At 38.8% G+C, this 23,684-nt stretch overlaps 1 protein-coding gene across 2 annotated transcripts in view; it reads right to left on the bottom strand.

The window, feature by feature from the left end:
• The window catches only part of LOC136865600 (cellular tumor antigen p53), a 273,055-nt gene that overhangs the window by 88,899 nt on the left and 160,472 nt on the right, over positions 1–23,684 (bottom strand). For both annotated transcript variants that reach the window (XM_067142419.2, XM_067142418.2), the window contains exon 7: positions 11,534–11,762. In XM_067142419.2, coding sequence (XP_066998520.1) covers positions 11,534–11,762 — 229 coding nt within the window. The remainder of the gene's footprint in view (positions 1–11,533; positions 11,763–23,684) is intronic.

Below are 23,684 nucleotides of genomic sequence, written 5' to 3' on the forward strand. Positions count from 1 at the left end.
ATATAAGTATTGAATAGGTGGAATAAATTAAAACACCTTTATCATTGTTGAACATACCACTTAGTCGAGCAGCTCTCCTTCTTTCTCTCAATTCTACCAAGCCCAAACTTTGCAACATTTTTGTAATGCTACTCTTTTGTCGGAAATCACCCAGAACAAATCGAGCTGCTTTTCTTTGGATTTTTTCCAGTTCTTGAATCAGGTAATCCTGGTGAGGGTCCCATACACTGGAACCATACTCTAGTTGGGGTCTTACCAGAGACTTATATGCCCTCTCCTTTACATCCTTACTACAACCCCTAAACACCCTTTATTTACAATCCCATTTATGTGATTACCCCAATGAAGATCTTTCCTTATATTAACACCTAGATACTTACAATGATCCCCAAAAGGAACTTTCACCCAATCAACGCAGTAATTCAAACTGAGAGGACTTTTCCTATTTGTGAAACTCACAACCTGACTTCTAACCCCGTTTATCAACATACCATTGCCTGCTGTCCATCTCACAACATTTTCGAAGTCACGTTGCAGTTGCTCACAATCTTGTAACTTATTTATTACTCTATAGAGAATAACATCATCCGCAAAAAGCCGTACCTCTGATTCATGTTGATGATGATGATGATGATGATGCTTGTTGTTTAAAGGGGCCTAACATCGAGGTCATCGGCCACCATCTCTGATTCCACTCCTTTACTCATATCATTTATATATATAAGAAAACATAGAGGTCTGATAATACTGCCTTGAGGAATTCCCCTCTTAATTATTACAGGGTCAGATAAAGATTCACCTACTCTAATTCTCTGAGATCTATTTTCTAGAAATATAGCAACCCATTCAGTCACTCTTTTGTCTAGTCCAATTGCACTAATTTTGCCAGTAGTCTCCCATGATCCACCCTATCAAATGCTTTAGACAGGTCAATCGCGATACAGTCCATTTGACCTCCTGAATCCAAGATATCTGCTATATCTTGCTGGAATCCTACAAGTTGAGCTTCAGTGGAATAACCTTTCCTAAAACCGAACTGCTTTCTATCGAACCAGTTATTAATTTCACAAACATGTCTAATATAATCAGAAAGAATGCCTTCCCAAAGCTTACATACAATGCATGTCAAACTTACTGGCCTGTAATTTTCAGCTTTATGTCTATCACCCTTTCCTTTATACACAGGGGCTACTATAGCAACTCTCCATTCATCTGGTATAGCTCCTCTTCTTACGGGGATGATGGGACAGGAGAGGGATAGGAGTGGGAAGGAAGTGGCCGTGGTACCTCCCCAGCATTTTACCTGGTGTGAAAATGAGAAAACCACAGAAAACCATCTTTAGGGCTGCCGACAGTGGGGTTTGAACTATCTCCTGAATACTGGATACTGGCCGCACTTAAGTGACTGCAGCTATTGAGCTTGGTTAAACTATGTTTAATAAACGACTGGTTTGAAGCATAAGGCTTCAACTAACAGTTCAACATTACACATTTGCTTTAGAAAGAACCTGCAATAATATGTTATTTTCATGGGACGAACTCCCCTCCTTCAAGGCAGGTAACAACACAACACAACACAACACAACACAACACAACACAACACAACACAACACAATGTATTCCTGTGACGAGTATGTAGATATGTTACTCGTCTGTGGAGAAGCTACATAGAATGCATACCAGCCACAATGTCAGTATCAAGAAGGCTATCCGGGGAGACAACAACCGACAGGCATGAGATTTTAGTGTAGAGAGACGTCTGCATGCAACTGTGTCCCTGGGAAGAGCGTGCCCTGTTTGAGATCATCTCGTGACGTCTGCTCACGATAGAGAGATTGTGTTGGACACTATCCGGCATAACCCTCACTCTAGCAGATGGGCCACTGTTATGTATATATTAACCCCTTCCCAGTGTCAACCGCTTGTAAGCGTCAAAAGTTTATAGATACTTCTGACATCTATTGGCCTTATTTTGCATCAAAGTACTACATTTTATTTCGATGTGTATTCTGTGTAGAATTCATGTGGCCATGCACATATTTTCCGTGTGGTCAACAGTCAAAGAAATATGGTTTTCGTGCTAAAACCCCCGACTGTAAACAAAGTAATTTAGCAAACAGCGATACTGAGTAAGTGCCCTTGCTTTCCGATGGAAGTGAAGATAAAAGTGACAATTATTCTTCCGTATCGAGTTATGAATTCCATGACGACAGACACAAATGTGAAGAGATTGGTTTTCCGCGGTTTCCCCATTTTCACGCCAGGCAAATGCCGGGGCTGTACCTTAATCAAGGCCACGGCCACTTCCTGTCGCATCATCACCATAAGACCTATCTGTGTCGGTGCGACGTAAACCCAATAACAAAAAAAAAAATAATTTATATATACTCCATTCAAGGTTTATCCACGCTAGTCATGATCGAATATACTCCATTCGAGGCCCATTAACGTCCGGCGCCACTTTACTATACTTTCTCTCTGTACCAGGAAAATAAGGCATGAGTGTTTGTCACAGGAATACACGGTTCTTCCGGAGCGGTATAGAGAGAAGTATGCGAAATGATAGTAAATATTTTTTAAAACAACATTAATTCCCTTCATTGAGCATGGATAGTTGCTTCCCTATCATTTCCCTTCATAATAGATTTACCAAAAAAAAAAAAAAAGGCTAGCTTTCGTTAGAATGATTTAAAGTAAAGAATGTTTGTCATACAGATAGACTTGCCAAAATAATGCATTTTTCTTCAAGTCTTTAGAGTGTCTTTTAAATGAAAATAAACTATGCCTTAAGGTAACAAATTCTTCTGATAAAGTCTTTCTTGAAATAAGTTCATATTAAATGAACAGAAAATGATTAAATTAAATATTCTATCACTTGTAATGTGAATTCTATTTAGAGTTTCATAGCACTTGAGACTCACATCTTTGCCTACAGTTTATCTAAATATTTAACACTGAAATTTGCCAAAATGTGAAATAGTAAATAAAGTTTGTCTTGTAGTAAGAATTTAATCTTGTCTTTTAAACAACCGAGACCAGAATAATTTCCAGTTAAAGTTTATAGTGTTCGTAGAACTGCCCATTCCAAAATCACCGACTCTACCATTCCACAAATGGAAAGTTAATCTGGTGGAACCACAATTTTTTTTTTTAAAGCACTTATATCACCTGGAACACTGGACTAGAGAACATGTAGTTCAGCGAACCACACGTTGAATTCCCCTGTAGTCGGATGTCGTGACGTCCACCATGGTACCAGGATGGATTCCCTTGTTGAACCAAGGTCCGAGGTCCCACGTAGAACCAAATCTTCTCTTCCCTCGCTAACAGGTGTAGATGATTGCAATAGGCACTCGTCAGGATTTATCGTATTCAAATATAGTTACAGAACACAAAAAATTTTGTCTATCATTAACTTTAGGAGTGTCCTATTTAATATAGCACATTATTTGGTAAAGTGCACGAGTGGGTTATTTCAATCACTGGCAGCATATTTCAAGACTGTACTGAAAATCATAGTTTATTAAAAGCACAATTCAATTACTCGGATATCACAGTCTATCTATAACACAGTTCAATTATCCGTAAATCATGTCACTCGGAGATCACAGTTTATTAAAAGCAGAGTTTATTATGAATAATTATAAGTGTCATTACTTGGGAACATATTTTCTTCCACTGATAAAAATCAAATTTGAAAGTAATGTCACTAGAAAACGGAGTTTGCTGACAAAATTGTATTTTACAAATGCTGTTGCAGAAATCAAGTCTGATCGTAAAGCTAATTTCATGCAATGTGTAAGTCTCATAATATATAGAAGAATTAACACACGACAATAAAGTCCATTAGTGAATACGACTGTTTGAGAAGTTCAGAGTTTGAATGTGAAAGAAAAAATGCAACTCAATGTCTCACACTTGTCACGAACGTATCACAACTCAACACAGTCTTTAAACATACAAGTTAAAGTACGGTTGCAGAACAGTCTATTTCAGAGGGCTAAGTAGTGTTCTCAATTTACGCGCGATTGTTTTTATTGAAAGCTTTCAGTAGCTTTTATTCAAACACTGTCACTTGTTTAATTACTAACGTCTTAAACTAGGGTTAGAAAAATAAAGTTAATAACTACAACCATCACAAGTCACTGTGATATTCAATCGAAAAGTTTCTAAGTGTCATAGCACACACTGAATTTACAAGTCCATTTGAAGATTCTTCATGTAAAGTACTGAGTCTGAATGTCATGTATAGATCCCCTCTTACCATCCTGCATAAGCTACGGCTGTAAGTGCTGAACTTGAACTGGTGATCCTGTCAAAACTGATCTCTTTTATATCATCCAGCTGGGCTGTCTCTTGTACCTCATGGGAAATTGTATTTCTATTTCATTGAATATCTTCTAATTCCATGGGCCGATTTTCATCAAATTCACGGGGGTTTACGTTTGAGCTATGGGCTACAAGGTAATATGGGTTATAAATTGAAATTCCAACGGGTTTAGACTTTGGAAAATATTCTGGTAGGTTTTAGATTGCCACGATTTGTTCATGTGCTATTACGTCATCGGCAACGTGGAACAGGTGATGTGGACTGCACACTGAATACCTGGCTGTGCTGTGCCGTGTTGTTGAGAACTCGTGTAAACTCTGGCCATACCGTTACAAATATTGGACTTTATAAAATTATGTTACAGGTGACCAATGGTTCCTGGTACAGTACATATGGACATTGGCGGCATGTGCAAGAAATTCCAACGTCCGTATATATGGACGTTTAGTAAATAATTTTTTTGAAAATATAATACGCTCTCAAATATACGTGTAACATACACCAAATTAATCGAGAAGAAATGTTCAGCTGCTTAAACAAACTTTAGTATAGTATACAGTGCCAAAAGAAGCAAGCGAAATCTAGAAGGCACTGACCTTCTGCGCCAGCTGACTATGTTGCTGGAGGGAAGTGAAAGGTGTTGTTTGTAGTTCTGCAATTCTGTAGTTCTGCAATTTAGTAGTTTTGTCCATTGTTAAATGTTCCTTCAAGTGATATGGGTGGTTGGAGGCCAGCTATTTTTTTTTTTTTTGAAATTTTGAAGAAATATGAAAAATAAAATAAAAAACTTTCTGATTCGGTCAGTAAATTTTGGAAAATTATATATATATATCTTTTTTGTGCGTCTATTTACTTTTTGCATTTAGTATCTTTTAGAGTATGAATTTAAAAATAAAACATGAAAAATATTCAATGTGCAGAATAAATAAGTGAATTATGCATATTTCAGTAAAATACTCCAAATGGGTTATTCGAAAGAAGAAGAAAGCAAGAAAAGGAAGGGAAGGTCATGTGCCAAACAGATATTAAACTTAAAGAACATAATAGCAATGAGGAAAATCAGGAACTTGAAATATGTAGTTACTTTTGTGGATTTTAAGAAAGTCTATGATTCAATTGACAGAAATGCACTAATTGACATTATAAAGGAATTAGGACTTGATAATAAAACAACTGAAATAATTAAAGCAACGTTAATAAACACAACATCCAAAGTAAAATTTAGGGGCAAACTCTCAAAACCTTTTGAAATAAAGTCAGGTGTAAGATAGGGAGATGGGTTTGTCACCTCTGCTTTTCAATTGCGCATTAGGGAAGATAGTTCGATTATGGAGGAAAGCCGTCAATACTAAAGGTGTTCAACTGGTAAGAAATCCAAATAAAATCACTGTAGACTGTCTAGCTTTTGCAAATGACATGGCGTTAATTATTGACTCAGTGGATAATGCTCAAGAACAAATCAGAGAATTACTAAAACAAGCAGCTAAAATAGGACTACAAATATCATTTGTAAAACCAAAAATCATGACAAACCATGTGATGTCCCGCAAAATATGACAATTCATGACAACACAATATGTAAAACAAATTGCTTTAAATACTTAGAGTGGATAGCGAATGACACAAAAGAAAAAACAGCTATAGAAACTAGAGTGCACAAAATGGAATGGATGTTCCACATGACAAAAAATCATTATCCTGGAATACAAAATTGAGACACTACTAAACAGCAGTCAGACCTGAAAATTTATATGCGGCAGAAACTCTTAAACTAACAATAAATGGAAATCTCGGAAAACTAGAGAAGTTTGAAAGAAGAATTTTGAGAAAAATACCGGAAGCTAAACGAAATAATAATGCAGAATAAGGTTAAGACCAAACAGAGAGCTATATTTGAAAATTGAAAAACTGATGTAATGAGGAAAAGAAGAAGACAATTTTTTGGACACGTTTACAGAATGGATGACAACAGACTAACCAAGCGCATCTTCAACCTTCTGAACAGTTACAAATCTTAAACCCACATGGTTCACTGAAATTGAGAAAAACATGAAAAATGCTGGAATTAAAACAGATACAATCAAAAACAGAAGTGCTGGAATTAAAACAGATACGATCAAAAGCAGAGCACGTTTTAGAGAAGCAGTTCAAAAGGCAGCAATTTAGGAGCGGAAGAAACTAACAAATAGAAGAAAGTGAACTCGAGAAGAGAAGGAACGACACTCTCAAAGGATGAAGGAAATTTGGAAGCAAAGGAAATCGAACATAATGAAAAGTAACCAAAGTTGATTCGTCGTACCCTGCAAATGCGTTATTCAAAAGAAGAAGAATAAGAAGAAAGCAAGAAAAGGGCCAGGGATTTCTTGCACATACCCTGCCAAAATGTGTCAGGAAGCGAAAGGGTTAAAGACACAAGACTATAGGTTAATATCCGCACGAGAAAAGCCATCACAAATGTGCCACGCTGGTCCATTAATAACTGGTGTAATCGCCTGACTGTTGAATGCAGGGATGCAAACGTGCAACCACTGTGTCGTACATCTGCCGGACTTCAGCTTGTGGGATAGAGTTCCATGACTGTTGCACTTGGTCGGTCAATATAGGGACAGTTAATGCTGGCTGTGGATGATGCTGGAGTTGTTGTCCAATGATGTCCCATATGTGTTTGATTGCAGACAGATCGGGGGATCAAGCAGGCCAAGGCAACAAGTCTACACTCTGTAGAGCACGTTGAGTTACAACAGCGGCATGAGAATGTGCGTTATCCTGTTGGAAAACACTCCCCCAGGAATGCTGTTCATGAATGGCAGCACAACAGGTCGAATCACCAGACGGATGTACACACCTGTAGTCAGGGTACGTGGGATACCCATGAGAGTGCTCCTGCTGTCATAGGAAATTGCTCTCCATACCAGAACTCCCGCTGTAGGTCCAGTGTGTCGAGACCACAGACAGGTGGAATGCAGGTGCTTACCTGGCCTCCTCCTAACCAACACAGGGCCATCACTGACACCAAGAGAGAACCATCTTTCATCGGAAAACACAACGGACTTCCACTCCATCCTCCAATGAGCTGTCGCTTAACAACAGTGAAGTCCCAGACGGCGGTGGTTTGGGGTAAGTGGAATGCACGCTGCAGGGCATCTGGCTCAGAGCTGTCCTTGAAGTAGCCGATTTCGAACAGTTCGTTGCGTCACTGTAGTGCCAACTACCGCTTGAATTGCTGCTGCAAATGCAGTCCGCTGTGCCACCACTACCGTACGCCGAAAACAACGGTCCTCCCTCTCGGTGGTGCTACGATGTCGTCTGGAGCCTGGTCTTCTTGCGAGCGTAGCTTCTCATGACCACTGCTGCCAGCACGCATCCACAGTGGAGACATTCCTGCCAAGTCGTTCTGCAATAGCGCAGAAGGAAAATCCATTTTCACATAGCCCTATAATACGGCCTCGTTCAACCACAGTGAGCTGTTGATACTGGCCTCTTCGTCGCCATAAAAACATTCTTGACTCACTCACAGCCACCATCCAATCTCACAAGTAACTAACGCTCTTGGACAGTAAAGCCCGTATTTAAAGCAAACCTGATGTGCAACATCATGGGGCCGCTACTAGCGCCATGCTTTTGTGATTTGCGAGAAATTTGAATCAACACCATCTTTCAGGTGTATAATCACACCTACCAACGTTTGTTAATCTAGCACAATCCCTTCTTGGTGTTTGGATATTTTTTCTGCCAGTGTATTTCATCCAACCTTGTTCTGTTTTCATTTGTTTAACAGCCACTTCCAATTTTGCTATTGCAATATCACTCTCCGTTTCTGGATCATCCTCATTTACCACTACACTCTTCTGCATCATTTAACACACTCACAAGTTTATCAAAGTAATCTTCCTATCGATTTTTTATTTTCACTTGGTCTGTTGTTACATTTCCATGCTCTTCCTTCACTTGATTTGTGTAGATATTTCTTTACTCTATTTTTTATCAAACCATACAACATACTTTTTCCACCATTCTTGTGTGAATCTCTCCCAACATTTTTTTTATCATTTACTACTTTTTACACTTACTTTTAATTTCCTGATACTTACTCCTACTTCCTTTTTTTCCTATCTCTATTCCATTCTTGCCAGGCTTTCCCTTTTGTTTAACAACCTCCTTCACCTTTCCGTTCCACCAAGGCGTCTCCCTTTCCTTCACTCTCGCCGAAGTCCTACCAAGAATCTTCTCTGCACAGCTTAGAAATATGTTTTAAAATTTGGTCTATTCCTCCTCTACACTTTCCGTTTCCATTTCTGATGTAGGGATACGCTGTTTCGATTCCTTGTGAGTTCTTTTACTTTTTAATTTCCATACTTTTATTTTCTTCTGTCTTATTTCTTTTACTCTCACAATTTTACCTATTTTCAATTTTGCTCCAACTACTCTGCGGTCTCCATCAAAAGCCTCACGTGCTAGTGCTGTTACATCCAGTAACTGTTTATGATTTTTCTCTCAACCAAAAATCTATAACTGTTTTTGTCTTTCTTTCACTCCAGCCATATCTAGTGATCTTCCTATTGTTCTTCTTTCTAAACAAGGTGTTACCCACAATCATTCAGTTTCTCTTACAAAATTCAATCAACTTACCTCCATCACAGTTTCTTTTTCCATATTCAAAAGGAATCACTACTTCTTTCCCAATTCTGTCATTTCCAACCTGTCCACTGATATCTCCCACGACTATCACTTCCACATTGGTGATTATTTCCTCCAGTGTCTCGAAGAATTCCTCTATATTTTCCTCACTGTTTCCAGTTTGGGGGTGCATAAACTTGGATGAAGTCTTTTACTCCTTCTGTCCTCAGCCTTACAAGGGCTGCACCAGGCTAGGAATAGCCACATGAAATCAGAATCTCTAAAGTTATTGAATATATGTTTCTTAGTTCATAAAATCTCCCTAAAAGGAAGACATCTCAGCATGGTGACATTCAGTTATTTCTGGTTAAGATTTTTACAAAGTGATCCATACTTTTTGCTGATTGTAATGATGAGGAACTACAACACTGATATCGACACAGAAGCCTACCAATGGTAAACAAACAAACTGGCATATTGTTGTAATAGGATTTAATTCAAGAGTAGCAAAAACCAAATATCCATGATGATCCACTGAGTAGCCTACAAATACTTTTTTCTTTTCTTTTTCAATGAGGGTGTCAGAAGCCTGAACAAAAGTCAAACAATAATTATTGAGTGTCTAGAAAGTTATGAGCAGTTTTCCAAGTGGAAATTAAGCAAATTAAGTGCTCAACTCAAGAAAATATCTTTATTAGGCAAAACTCCTCTATTTATTCCACAACTCTATCCAATTACCAATTTTTAATTTCTGACTACATTACACAAAGCTAGTTGGGAGGAAAGAAGTCATCCAAGTGCTCAGACAGTGGAATACCAAGTGATTTTTCATTCAAAGGATTACATAGAGACTGAAAAGGAGGGAACATACGAAGGTCGATCGAATATAAACAGGATTTTTGTTCCTGAACATCAACAGTTAGCAGGACTGGCCCTGCGCTTCTGCTATGCTAAGGCGGGACCGTTAGGAGTGGGGAGTGTGTGCTGTTAGATATTTCCACCGTTTCAACAGTAACGCTCACGATGTCAGAGCAAAAGCTGCATCACTCCACTGCGCAACGCATAATCATAAAATTTCTTGCTCGTGAAGGAGTTACAGAGGTGGAAATTTGCCAGAGATTGACTGCACAGTTCGGTGAGCAAACATTGTCAAGGGCGCATGTGACTGCCTGGCATAAAAAGTTCAAGGAAGGACGAGAATGAGTGGAAAATCAGCAACACTACCGCCATCCTCAGACCAGCATTACAGACGAAAACATTTGTGCGGTTAAAGACATTATTGACGAAATTCGACAGTATCAGATTGCAGAACAAGTCGAAATCTGTTGTGGACGCTGTCGAGCAATCATCACAAATGACCTTCAGTTCCATAAAGTGTGTACCAGATGGATCCCTCGCCTTTTGACCAAAAATCTGGAGCTAAGACGTTTGGAGGTCTGTCAGACGCTTACAGCAAGGTTTGCAGAAGAAGGTGATGCAGTTTTGAGTCGGATCGTCACCTGCGACGAAACATGGGTCCACCACTACACTCCCAAATCCAAACAAGCCAGTAAAGAGTGGCGCAGGAAAGGGGAGGCAGCACCAGTGAAAATCAAGACTCGACTGTCAGCTGGCAAGGTTCTTGTAACAGTTTTTTTTTTGATCGTCGAGGCATTTTGCTGATTGATTTTTTGCATGAACGACGCACAATCAATGCTGTTTACTACTGCGAGCTGTTGAACAAGGCAAGGGTTGCATTTCGCCGCAAAAGACGAGACTAACCGATTCGACGGGTCATCCTCCTCCATGACAATGTGCGGCCCCAAACTGCAGCTCTGTCTCCAAGCTACAGGAAATGCACTGAATTACACTTGATCATCCTCCTTACAGCTTATCGCCCTGCGATTTCCATTTATTTGGACCGCTTAAAGAAGCTCTAGGAGGGCAATGATTTGAAGATGACGAGAGTGTGGAAGACTTCGTGCGCAACTGGCTGGTGACGCGACCCTGTTCTTTTTATGATGAGGGCACCAAAAATCTGCCCATTCGCTGGGACAAATGCATTTCTAAAGCAGGAAGATATGTGGAAAAATAAATTGTAATTGCCTTGTGTTTCTCAATAAATGAATTTAAGTAAAAAATAAAAGCCTGTTTACATTTGATTCCCCCCTCGTAAAACCGATCAATCCTACGGGGTTTATCCATAACAAACAAACAGAACCTCTCCAACAATCCAATTATATTCTCCAGTTCCTGAACACTTTTCCTTCATATTATGGAAAATGGTAAAGATAATGTTCTTTTACCGAAATCCTGACAACTGTTCGAAAATGAATTAAAGCATATGACTTTCAAGAAGCGACTTCAAGCAGATGTTCCAGTTCCAGTCAAAGAAGGTACAAGTGCTTCTCAGCCCAGATTCTACTTTGTCAGATAAAACATCTATGCCAACATCCAGGTATGACTTGATTACTAGTATTTCAAAACATTAGACAAATATCATGAGATGCACAGCCATTTATCAAGGCAAGCAAGATTTAAATAGATTACAAGATACTTAATTTTATGTGGATTTAATAGACATTACACTCAACTACAGACACTTACCACAATCAAGTCTGCATTGCGGTCCATCTCGGATGGAGTAGGCTCTTCAACTTCACCACTCTGGTCTGGGTTATCAGCTGTAGGGTCGTATTCAGGTACAGGTGTGTAATGAGGGAGATAGTTTCCAGGTCCAGGGAGCTTCAGGAAGTCTCTCTCTTCTTTCTCTTTGTCCCGTTTTGGGCAACTACAAATGCGTACTCCCATTTTTCTTCGTCCAATCACTTCTCCACTGTAAACAATAAAAGGTTTAATTGAAAACACAACCAGTAATACTGGAATTTTAAAAAGGAAAGGAAAAAGGAGCAGGATGGTTAATAAACTGCAAGATATTTAGATAGGATCCTTCACAGGGTTGCCAGTTTTTCCTGAAAAAAACTGACTTTTTGAAACCTAGATAATACCCATATAACATTAACTTTAAAAAATTACAATTCTATGATGATGAGTCACTTTTTGATATTGTTGAATTATACACATAATATACAATATTTAATTTAAAAATGAAACAATGCTTTTTATCTTCCCTTGCTGATCTGTGAAAGCAAAGTCAAATGAGTGGAAGATGAGTTACATAATACACTTCAACTTGCTTGTGAGTGAAATACTCACAATCACATAACTCAGATAAATACCTCACTGTGAACAGTTTTCATATTATCGATTATGTTGCCTTTATAATATTTGTAATAATGGGCAATTAAAACAGAGGCTAAATTATGCAAAATGTTCTTCTAATAGACAATTTAAAGTAAAAAAAACTAAGTATGTGAAAAATGATTACTTTGGGGGTAATCAGGATTTTTACCAATATCAACAGGCTTGGAAAATTGAGGTACCTGGCAACCCTGATCATGCAGCATAAATTAACTACCTCCCCCTTATATAACATTCCGTAAATATGACAGAAGAAAGTCAACTCATGCTTTCCCTCATTCATTCATCCATCTATTTGAACTTCACTAACTCATAATCTATTTTGTTCTCAATGGTCATTCTTTATCACTGAATGGTGAAAAATAAATTTCTTTCAAATAGGCATTGCAAGTCTCAAATACTGGACGCCTGTCAACCGAGCAAGTGGCTGTGCAGTTTGGATCATGTAGCTTTCTGTTTACATTTGGAAGATAGTGGGTTTGAATCCCACTGTCGGCAGCTATGAAGATGAATTATCGTGGTTTCCCATTCTCACACTAGGCAAATGCTGGGGCTGTACCTTAAATAAGGCCACAGTCGCTTCCTTCTCACTCCTAGCCCTTTCCTATCCCATCATTGCCATAAGACTTATATGTGTCAGTGTGATGTAAAGCAAATTACAAAACAATGGATGCCCATACGATTTGTGCTCTTGTCCTGATAGTGTAATGTTGTTTCTTTCTACAACAGTTGACAGTTAATTCATATTAGGAATGTAACTGTGATTTCCACGGATGTAATATTGATTTTGTGGAAAGTAGTAAATCTTTGTAATTATTCTACAGAGAATCAGAAATTTAAGTTAAAATTAACGTCAGTAAAAGGATAAGAGACAATGTGCGGAATGGACAAAGTTTACAGTGAAGGACAACACAGTGTCATCCGCTACCATCCGATTATACCGAGACAATGTGATTGAATCTCATCGCTTTGTCGCAAGACTTCGGAAAGAGCATCAGTTTCTTTTTTCTCAACACTATTACTCCAGCGTTTATTTTGGATGCGATCGATCATCTTCTGTATTGATTCCTCGCTGTAGTGAGTGAGTAGATCTTGAGCGAGCCTGACGTCTCGCAACTCTGACTGGTGTAAACAAAACATCGGAAGAACATGTTTTTGCAATAAGTGCAATGACAGCAGTTTTTAACTCCTTAGAAATAAAGGCTGAACTAAAAGATTCCTTAATTTCAATACTGTGTACTGAAATAAAATAATATGATACTTCTCCTTCTCAAGATACAGCAGTGTGCCTAACTAATTTCAGATGTTAGGTTATGTACTTTCGCGTCTTTTTAAACTTCAGATAGGCTGTTTCCGTGTAAATTTATAGTGAAAATGTTATTATTCTACAGGGAGCTTGAAATATGTTTTCATAAAAGGTGCGCGGTAAACCTAGGTTAGATGACATTGTTTGGAGTACGAAAATGGAAATGTTTGCCACAAACCTCCGGAGTGATGCAATTACAATTTTTAAGAATGAAACTGAATATGCATGTTCAACTTACAAATGTTCATCCATTTCTGTCCATTTTTTAACTGTGTAGTCTGGCAATAATTGCACAATAGATTTCAAATTTATTAAAGGACTGAAACAGACTAGGCTACAATTAGTTTTATACCTACATATAAATGGACTAAGCTACAATTTTTACATTCTCAAATTATACTGCAGTTTATATCACGAGACATGGATGAACTGAAATAGGAAGAAACAGGTTAATTTAGAGTAGACAAAATGAGTAGGCTGCAGGAAAAATATACAACGAAATGTCCGGTCTGGACATAATCATTTGGACGGAATATTATTGGGGATGAACAGACTAAATTAAGCGTATGTGGTATCATCAACATCATCATTTTACGGTTCCAGTTTCCTGAGTACTGTTGGTGACCTCTTCCATTCTCTCTTATTGAGATACATGATACCAGAGATACGTGATATCAGTGGACGTAAAAATATGAACATACTAATACGGCCCAAAAAAGTAGTAGATAAAGCATCCAGCAGATTTATATGTAAAATATTTATAAGATTTAAAAGTGTATACAGTGAATCCTCTATTCTCCATTTTGGGGGGAACCCCAGGGAAAAAAGTAAGCTACGGGAAAACGGAAAATCCGGGAATGAATTAAAACCATCAACAATTTGGCTAAACATCAAAATAATTAAATGCGTATAATTATAATCTTACAAACACCCCTAAAACAAAACAAACTACAGCCCTACAGGGCCTTGGCCTACCAAGCGATCACTGCCCAGCCCAAGGTTCAGCAGATTGCGAGGTGACGCATGGTCAGCGTGACGAATTCTCTCGGCTGTTATTCCTGGCTCTCTAGACTGGGATCGCCATCTCACTGTTAAGACAGTTCCTCAATTAATGGTAGTCACATAAGCGGGTGGACCTAGAACCAGCCCTCACATCCAGGTAAAAATGCCCAACGTGGCCGATGTATCGAACCCGGGGCCTACGGGTGAGAGGCAGGCAAGCTAGACCATGCGGCCAGCTTCAGACATTAATTACACAAGTTACAAATCTCGATACAGTACTTTACATTCACTTTTACCGGGGAAATTTTGTCAGTTACCCCTGAAAACTTCTTTCATGTCAGCAACTTTACAATCAGCCAAGCTCATTGAAATATTTAATAAATAACGCCAAGCCAGACAACATATAATCTAATCAAATAAAGCACACTGGATACAAATACGCCCAACATGATAGCATAATCCCTTTTTTTAATCTTACATGGTAATTTGGTCACCAGTAGGCCTATACTGTTTATGATAATGAGACAAAGTCTCTTAGTGCATTGGCACTGCCGGTGGCTCCAGTTAGCCTACGCAGTGGCCTCCACGGTATGCACTAGCCAGCGTATTGGTAGGTGTGCTAGGTACCAACTGATGAGCCCACCCTAGCACACGAGGGCGAAACGCTGGCAACCAAGAATGAGTTAGCTGGAAAATTTATAATGTCCAATAACGGACCATTTATATTGGTATTGTAAATTTGCTCATTCAGGACAAATATTTCAGGTTCCCTATGGGAATCAACATCTATATCATCTGATGGCCAAGCAGGCATCAATTTATGATAATGAGACAAAGTCTCTTAGTGCATTGGCACTGCCGGTGGCTCCAGTTAGCCTACGCAGTGGCCTCCACGGTATGCACTAGCCAGCGTATTGGTAGGTGTGCTAGGTACCAACTGATGAGCCCACCCTAGCACACGAGGGCGAAACGCTGGCAACCAAGAATGAGTTAGCTGGAAAATTTATAATGTCCAATAACGGACCATTTATATTGGTATTGTAAATTTGCTCATTCAGGACAAATATTTCAGGTTCCCTATGGGAATCAACATCTATATCAAGCCAGACAACAATCGATCGCAAGTAGTTTTTAATTCTCTAAACTAATCAAATAAAGCACACTGGATACAAATACGCCCAACATGATAGCATAATCCCTTTTTTTAATCTTACATGGTAATTTGGTCACCAGCAGGCCTATACTGTTTGTAGTAATTGTCTGGAAATCTTGTACTGCTTAAATTAGGCCTACAGCGACTTTTAAAGGTTATGTTGAACTTGAGAATATGGTTTTGAATGTAAGTATCGATTCTCAAAAGTTCTCCAATGCATTACATATTCAATTCTGCCCGTCACTAATCATAAACAAATTGGAAAGAGAAAATAAACCCATCAAAACTCCAGAAATTTCGGTTTATTCGTGACCTAAAGCTGAGCCAGTGCGAGTGGGACATGATACGAACTTCTTAAATGTTACGCTGCGCAAATATAACTAATGCTGTTTTTATAATGACTTTTTAACACAAATACGTAAACGTAAAAATCTCCATCTTATATTAGGACCAAAACAGTAATGGCCTTATATATGTAAAGTGGAACATTTCTTCCTGTCTCAAGAATGCAATCGTATCTGATCATATTAAAATACTCGATTCATGTTACGAAGGATCAATTTCGGTTCCTGTCTTAAAGCCCAGTGACTATATTATATAGTGCCCTGTAGGAAGTGCTGGAAACTTGTTCGGCAATATGATAGAAAATAGTCAAAAATAAACATCTAACCCCGGACATAATGTAGATGTTTTATAAGTATGAACATGGGACGAAACTTGTTCCGTCTTCAAGTAGAGCTGTTGAAATACGGTCCGTCTCCTTGCAAGTGTGGCCACTCTGCTTTACGATTTCCGAGGATTCCCTAAATGATACCAGCTGAATGTGATGCTAAGACGGTCCCTTAAGCAAGTTCACCACCGGTCGGTTTCCCAGTACAGTACTTGCTCTAATTATCGCAATGATGGGACGTTAACGTCAAAATCCATAGGTATGTCGTAGCCATCCTTTTGAGAGATACTTTTTCTTGAAAAACGCTTGATCCAGGATTTAGTGTTGATGGGACTGAAATTTCTGGACGGTTGATCTGGGGAATTGTTTCTTCAAGGAACGGATAACGCGGTATTTTTACACACACACACACACACACACACACACACACACACACACACACACATACATACATGCATACATACATTATCATTATAGACTGTTATGCCTTTCAGCGTTCAGTCTGCAAGCCTCTGTGAATTTACAAAACGTCGCCACAATCCTCGATTTTCAACTAGTGTTGTGGCCTCATTTAGTTCTATACCTCTTATCTTTAAATCGTTAGAAACAGAGTCTAACCATCGTCGTCTTGGTCTACCTCTACTTCTCTTACCCTCCATAGCAGAGTCCATTATTCTCCTAGGTAACCTATCCTCCTCCATTCGCCTCACATGACCCCACTACCAAAGCCGGTTTATGCGTACAGCTTCATCCATCGAGTTCATTCCTAAATTAGCCTTTATCTCCTCATTCTGAGTTCCCTCCTGCTATTGTTCCCACCTGTTTGTACCAGCAATCATTCTTGCTACTTTCATGTCTGTTACTTCTATCTTATGAATAAAATATCCTGAGTCCACCCAGCTTTCGCTCCCGTAAAGCAAAGTTGGTCTGAAAACAGACCGATGTAACGATAGTTTCGTCTGGGAGCTGACTTCCTTCTTACAGAATACTGTTGATCGCAAATGCGAGCTCACTGCATTAGCTTTACAACACCTTGATTCAATCTCACTTACTATATTACCATCCTGGGAAAATACACAACCTAAATACTTGAAATTATCGACCTGTTCTAGCTTTGTATCACCAATCGACATTCAATTCTGTTGAATTTCTTACCTACTGACATCAATTTAGTCTTCGAGAGGCTAATTTTCATACCATACTCATTGCACCTATTTTCAAGTTCCAAGATATTACACTGCAGGCTTTCAGCACAATCTGCCATTAAGACCAAGTCGTCAGCATAGGCCAAACTGCTTATTACATTTCCACCTAACTGAATCCCTCCCTGCCATTTTATACCTTTCAGCAGATGATCCATGTAAACTACGAACAGCAAAGGTGAAAGATTACAGCCTTGTCTAACCCCTGTAAGTACCCTGAACCAAGAACTCATTTTACCATCAATTCTCACTGAAGCCCAATTGTCAACATAAATACCTATGATTGATTTTAATAATCTACCTTTAATTCCATAGTCACCCAGTATAGTGAAAATCTTCACTCCTTTTCATCCAACTACCTCTCAACGACTGATCGCACCCTCCCTTCCAAGATGCCAGTGAATACTTTGCCTGGTATACTAATCAATGAGATACCTCGATAGTTGTTGCAATCCTTCCTGTTCCCTTGCTTATAGAAAGGTGCAATTACTGCTTTTGTCCAATCTGAAGGTACCTTACCAACACTCCACGCTAATTTTACTACTCTATGAAGCCATTTCATCCCCGCCTTCCCACTATACTTCACAATTTCAGGTCGAAGTTCATCTATTCCTGCTGCCTTATGATAACCAGGATGATATCCTTTTACATTGCGAAGATGTTCAAAATATTCCCTCCACCTCTCCAGTGATTCCCTGGGATCTATTATGAGTTCACCTGAATTACTCAAAACACTGTTCATTTCCTTTTTCCCCTCCCTTCCTAAGATTCTTTATTACTGTCCAGAAAGGTTTCCCTGCTGCTTGACCTAGCCTTTCCAGGTTATTACCAAAATCTTCCCACGACTTCTTTTTGTATTCAACAACTATTTGTTTCGCTCTGTTTTTTTCATGTATGTACAAATCCTGTCTCCCTTGGCCCTTGTTTGGAGCCATTTCTGATAAGCCTTCTGTTTACGTTTACAGGCTGCTCTCACTTCATCATTCCACCAAGATACTCGCCTTTTCCCATCTTTACACACAGTTGTTCCTAGGCATTCCCTTGTGTTTCTACTACAGCATCCCTGTATGCCACACATTCACTATCTATATCCTGAACCTGCTTACTGTCTACTGTTTGAAACTTCTCACTAATCATATCCATGTACTTCTGTCTAATTTCCTCGCCCTGGAGATTTTCTACCCTTATTCGTTTGCAGACAGATTTCACTTTCTCTACCCTAGGCCTAGAGATACTTAGTTCACTACAGATCAGATAGTGGTCTGTATCATCAAAAAATCCCCGGAAAACTCGTACATTCCTAACAGATTACCTGAATTCGAAGTCTGTTAAGATATAGTCTATTATGGATCTGGTACCCCTAGCCTCCCATGTGTAGTGGTGCATAGCCTTATGCTTGAAGAATGTATTCGTAACAGCTAAACCCATACTAGCACAGAAGTCCAGCAAACGCTTCCCATTCCCATTAGCTTTCATATATTCCCCATATTTACCAATCACCCTTTCATATCCTTCAGTTCTATTCCCAACTCTTGCATTGAAATCGCCCACCGAGCTCGATAGCTGCAGTCGCTTAAGTGCGGCCAGTATCCAGTAATCGGGAGATCGTGGGTTCGATCCCCACTGTCGGCAGCCCTGAAGATGGTTTTCCGTGGTTTCCCATTTTCACACCAGGCAAATGCCGGGGCTGTACCTTAATTAAGGCCACGGCCGCATCCTTCCACTTCCTAGGCATTTCCCATCCCATCGTCGCCATAAGACCTATCTGGGTCGGTGCGACGTAAAGCAAAAAAAAAAATCGCCCATTAGCACTATTCTATCCTTGCTGTTGACCCTGACCACGATGTCACACAATGCTTCATAAAACTTGTTCACTTCATCCTCATCTGCACCCTCACATGGTGAATACACGGAGACAATTCTAGTCCTAATTCCTCCAACTGACAAATCTACCCACAACATTCGCTCAATTACGTGCCTAACAGAAACTATGTTGCGTGCAATGGTATTCCTGATAAAGAGCCCTACCCTAGACTCTGCCCTTCCCTGTCTAACACCCGTCAAGTACACTTTATAATCTCCTATCTCTTCCTCGTTATTTCCCCTTACCCGAATATCACTTACTCCTAGCACATCCAAATGCATCCTCTTTGCTGACTCAGCCAGTTCTACTTTCTTTCTTCCATAAGCCCCATTAATATTGATAGCTCTTATTTAATTAGGATGTTCACGGGACCATGTAATTTGAACGAATAGTCTGGGAAAACGTAGTTTCCGGGAACGGATAAATGAGGTTCCACTGTAATGGTTTAGCATAATAGCAGGCTTCTTAGCCTGAGCCCTGCCATATAACAAAGGCAATACAAATGAAAAGAAAAGGAAGTTAACCACTACTTTCATATCATCCCACCAGGTAGTGTTTGCACAGTTTATGGTAGTTTTTCTTTCGTTCTTTCATGTGGTTTATATGGTCCTTTAGACAGCTTTTCATACGAAGCATTAATGAATGACAGTGGTGTGTCAACCAACTGAGCCACATTCTCAACCCTTTTGACCATCTACAGGTATGTTGATGGTTTGTACAAAGTTTTTGTTGTTTTGCACTTCTTTCCCAAACTCCCATCTTTCCTCGATCATGTGCCTAAGTTTGAAGATCAGGTCAAAAATTAATCTTTCCTAAAATAATATTGTTCTTCTACCAGTTAATTTTCTAATTTCACCCTTAATCTTCTTTCCAATATTGTCTCTAATAGCGTGACAAAATGTGAAACAAGGATAATTCCTCTAAAGTTGTTACATTCCTTCTTATCACCTTTCTTGAATAATGGTTTTATTAGACCCTTATCTCAATCTTTTGAGATTTCTTTTTTTCTTCCATGTCCCTCTAAATAACCACTGTACTCCTACTGGACCTGCTGCTTTTATCATTTCTATAGCTACCTGATCATACTTCAGGTGCTTTGCTAATCTCATCTGACGTACAGCCTCTTCTATTTCTAACATGGATATCCCTTAATCTTGTTCTTCTTTAATCACTCTTCTTCATGATCCCTTTAAACAGCTAGTTGTGTGAACTAATACTCAGCTATTTTGAAAAGTACTCTTTCCATCTGTGTACAATATCATCTTTTTGAGTCAAAATCTGTCCTGCATTTGTCTTTATAAATTTTATATCTTTTCTTATTTTTACTCTGTTATTTATCAATCCATATACCACTTCTTCACTTCCTGTAACGTCCTTCTGCAAGGTGTCAAACTTTTTCAGCATATCTGATACTCTTCATGCACAGTTTTCTGGCTCACTTTCTTGGTTTCATGATATTTTGGCCTATTATCTGCATTCTGTGCTTCCTTTGCCACTCTCTGGCGATATTAAATCAAGCCAGAATACATCACAGTAGGAGTCAATTCGTAGCAACAATAATTTCAACAACAATGTTATAGCGGGGTAATGATTTATGCCATACACTGCACTGGTTGCTTTCCAAAGCCATTTCATTGCTATATCAACATACTCTAGATTCTGCTGAAGATATAAACTTATGTTCCACATGCAGTGCTCTTTGCTGTTGCTAAAACGCTTTTCAACATAGGGTCAAAACCATTTATATATATACTGAATCCTTTTGTGGCCTGTCAGCAATATAAAATCCTTCACCGGACTAAGTCGGTGGCATTTATGATCACTTTTACCTTCTCAGGGGCTGTTCTGGTTCTTCGTCACTTGCTGACATGATTACGGGAACAGTTAAGATTCTAACAACATGAAATTAAAGATTGGTCGAAGGATTAAAATCTAAAATCAATAAATAAAGTTTAAATTTGTTAGGTCATGAGGACTGATGAACAAACTGAACAAAATCTTTATCCCATAATTCAGAGTTGTATGGCCATGTCTTCTTACAATGCTGCCTGAGGGATGAAGAAACACCATCATAAATGAAACTAACTTCCTAAAAAACAACCTGAAAGATGATCTGTCGAATTCCACTGTCAACCGTGGGATGTTCCATAAGATTCTGGAAAGTATAGCCCCCGAGGCTCGAGCTCCAGACTTTCTCTTGAATTGTTAATGCAGCTCACTGACTTCATCGTACAGGATTCTTGGGAGTCGCTTGAGCCCTTAATTGAATCGGATTGACCTAACATGTCCTTGTGGATTGACTGTCACAAATATTGAATTTAACTTACCAGGGCTGATGGCCAAAGGATAAGTCAAATTGACTGGTTACTGGATTGATCCCAAATAAAAGTTAAATGCCTCATCATGCCAAAAAAACACAAACAAATTAAACAAAAAATCATTAATTATTTAATAAATGCTCAAGTGCATTTATCAACAACCAAAACTTGAATAAAATAATTAAAATTTAATCATTTGAAGTGAGGATTCCACAACAAAATATAAAAATGAAATGATTTTCAGACTAACACCCATTCACCACTTGGGCTTAAGTTAATAACCACTACGATTGACTATTTAATTATTAAATTAAAATTTAAACACACACATGTCCTCAACGAGAAAATATAAAAGAACAGAACACTGTGGTTTTCCTGAAATGTAATTACATAGACAAGTTTTATTCGGTTTGGTTTCATTACTTCATTGACTGGATGAGTTGCATGATCTTGTCTTCCGTCTGTAATTCCTGAAGGAAATACATGTGCTTCTACAAATATCTTACCAACCTAACTGTTTCCCTACATTAATTATATGACAACTAAAAATTCATATGCCGTTCATAATTAAACATGTGGACAGAGTCGAACTAATGGCCCGAACGTAAATGTAAATCCCATAAATAAAATATAAATATGACACGCTGTACTGTCTATGCGTGGCAACGAACCTATGTTACTCTGGACAAGCTGGCATTCTATCATACACCAACTCCAAATGATCTTGCATGATAACTACTTTGCCAATAGGAGGGTTCCCAGTTCCATGAGGAAAAACGCTCAGCTGCATCAGTTCGGTTATCAACTAACAACTTTATCTATCGCTGAAGCCGAATGCCACGATATGACACTCCTGGCCACCAGGCACCCAAGCTCCTAGTGATTCATGATCACTGCCAGGTTACCGCATCGCTACCCACGAAAGCAACATCACCAACAATAAAATCTAACAAATACCCCAAATAATAAAACGCAAATTATCTACACATTAATGCCACTGATTCTAAATGGAAGTGAAGCTTGAACACGAAATAACAAGGCTTAAATTTCTAGCATTGAGAAATGAAATATTTTCAAGCAGTACAAAGAAAAAGATTCGGCACATTCTTATCGCCCCACCATATGGTCTGCTTCGGACGACTGATTCCTCGCCTGACTCTTATCAGCCAACCCAGATATGAATCAAAAGAACACACACAATTCCAGCCCATAACAATCTCATTCTATTGACCAACATGAAATTTACATAGCAAGACCTACTCCACAATTCACTTGACAACTGTCACCAAATATTTAAAGGAAACAATACAACCTCACAGATCACTGTCAACAATGCACAACCACGGAAAACATCACATCCTAATTATCTTCACAATTTACTGATTCCTAAGGACAAATACCTAGCATACAGCTATACCTCTCTCACAATGTTGCGACGACAATTCGATCAACGATGCAAAACCACAGAAACAATATGTCCTAATTGTATCCCCAAAAATATCAACTCTACAGGTCACTAACCTGGAATGCCATTTCTACCTTCAGGACATTACCTGGGACACTACAATTTCCTATTACAGGACAACTTCCCCAAAATATGTGGATATTCCACCTGTCTCGTTACCAATGTCAATTCTTACAATAAAATACCGCCATGATGACGGAAAAAAAAGAAAGATACCAACACGATATTCCCGGTTTCCCCTTTGATGACTGTTCATTCTCCCCGTGTAACCTCTTATGTGTCCAGTGTTGCTACGTTCATATCAATGATCTTAACTTTAATATTATCAATATCTTAATAAATTTTGTTAGCACGCAGAAGTTTCATTCCCCTACTTGCAACCTGCGGCAACAGTGTTTTTCTCTTCACTTTGCCCCATGTATGGGCAACAAATTTAATGCAACCTATTGGTGGCCTCGTAGTCCTAATTCTTACCAAGGTCCAGGTTGGACTGATAAAAATATAGGTATCACCATGG

This window comes from Anabrus simplex, chromosome 1, assembly GCF_040414725.1.
Source record: "Anabrus simplex isolate iqAnaSimp1 chromosome 1, ASM4041472v1, whole genome shotgun sequence".
In the NCBI taxonomy this organism is placed as follows: Eukaryota; Metazoa; Arthropoda; class Insecta; order Orthoptera; family Tettigoniidae; genus Anabrus; species Anabrus simplex.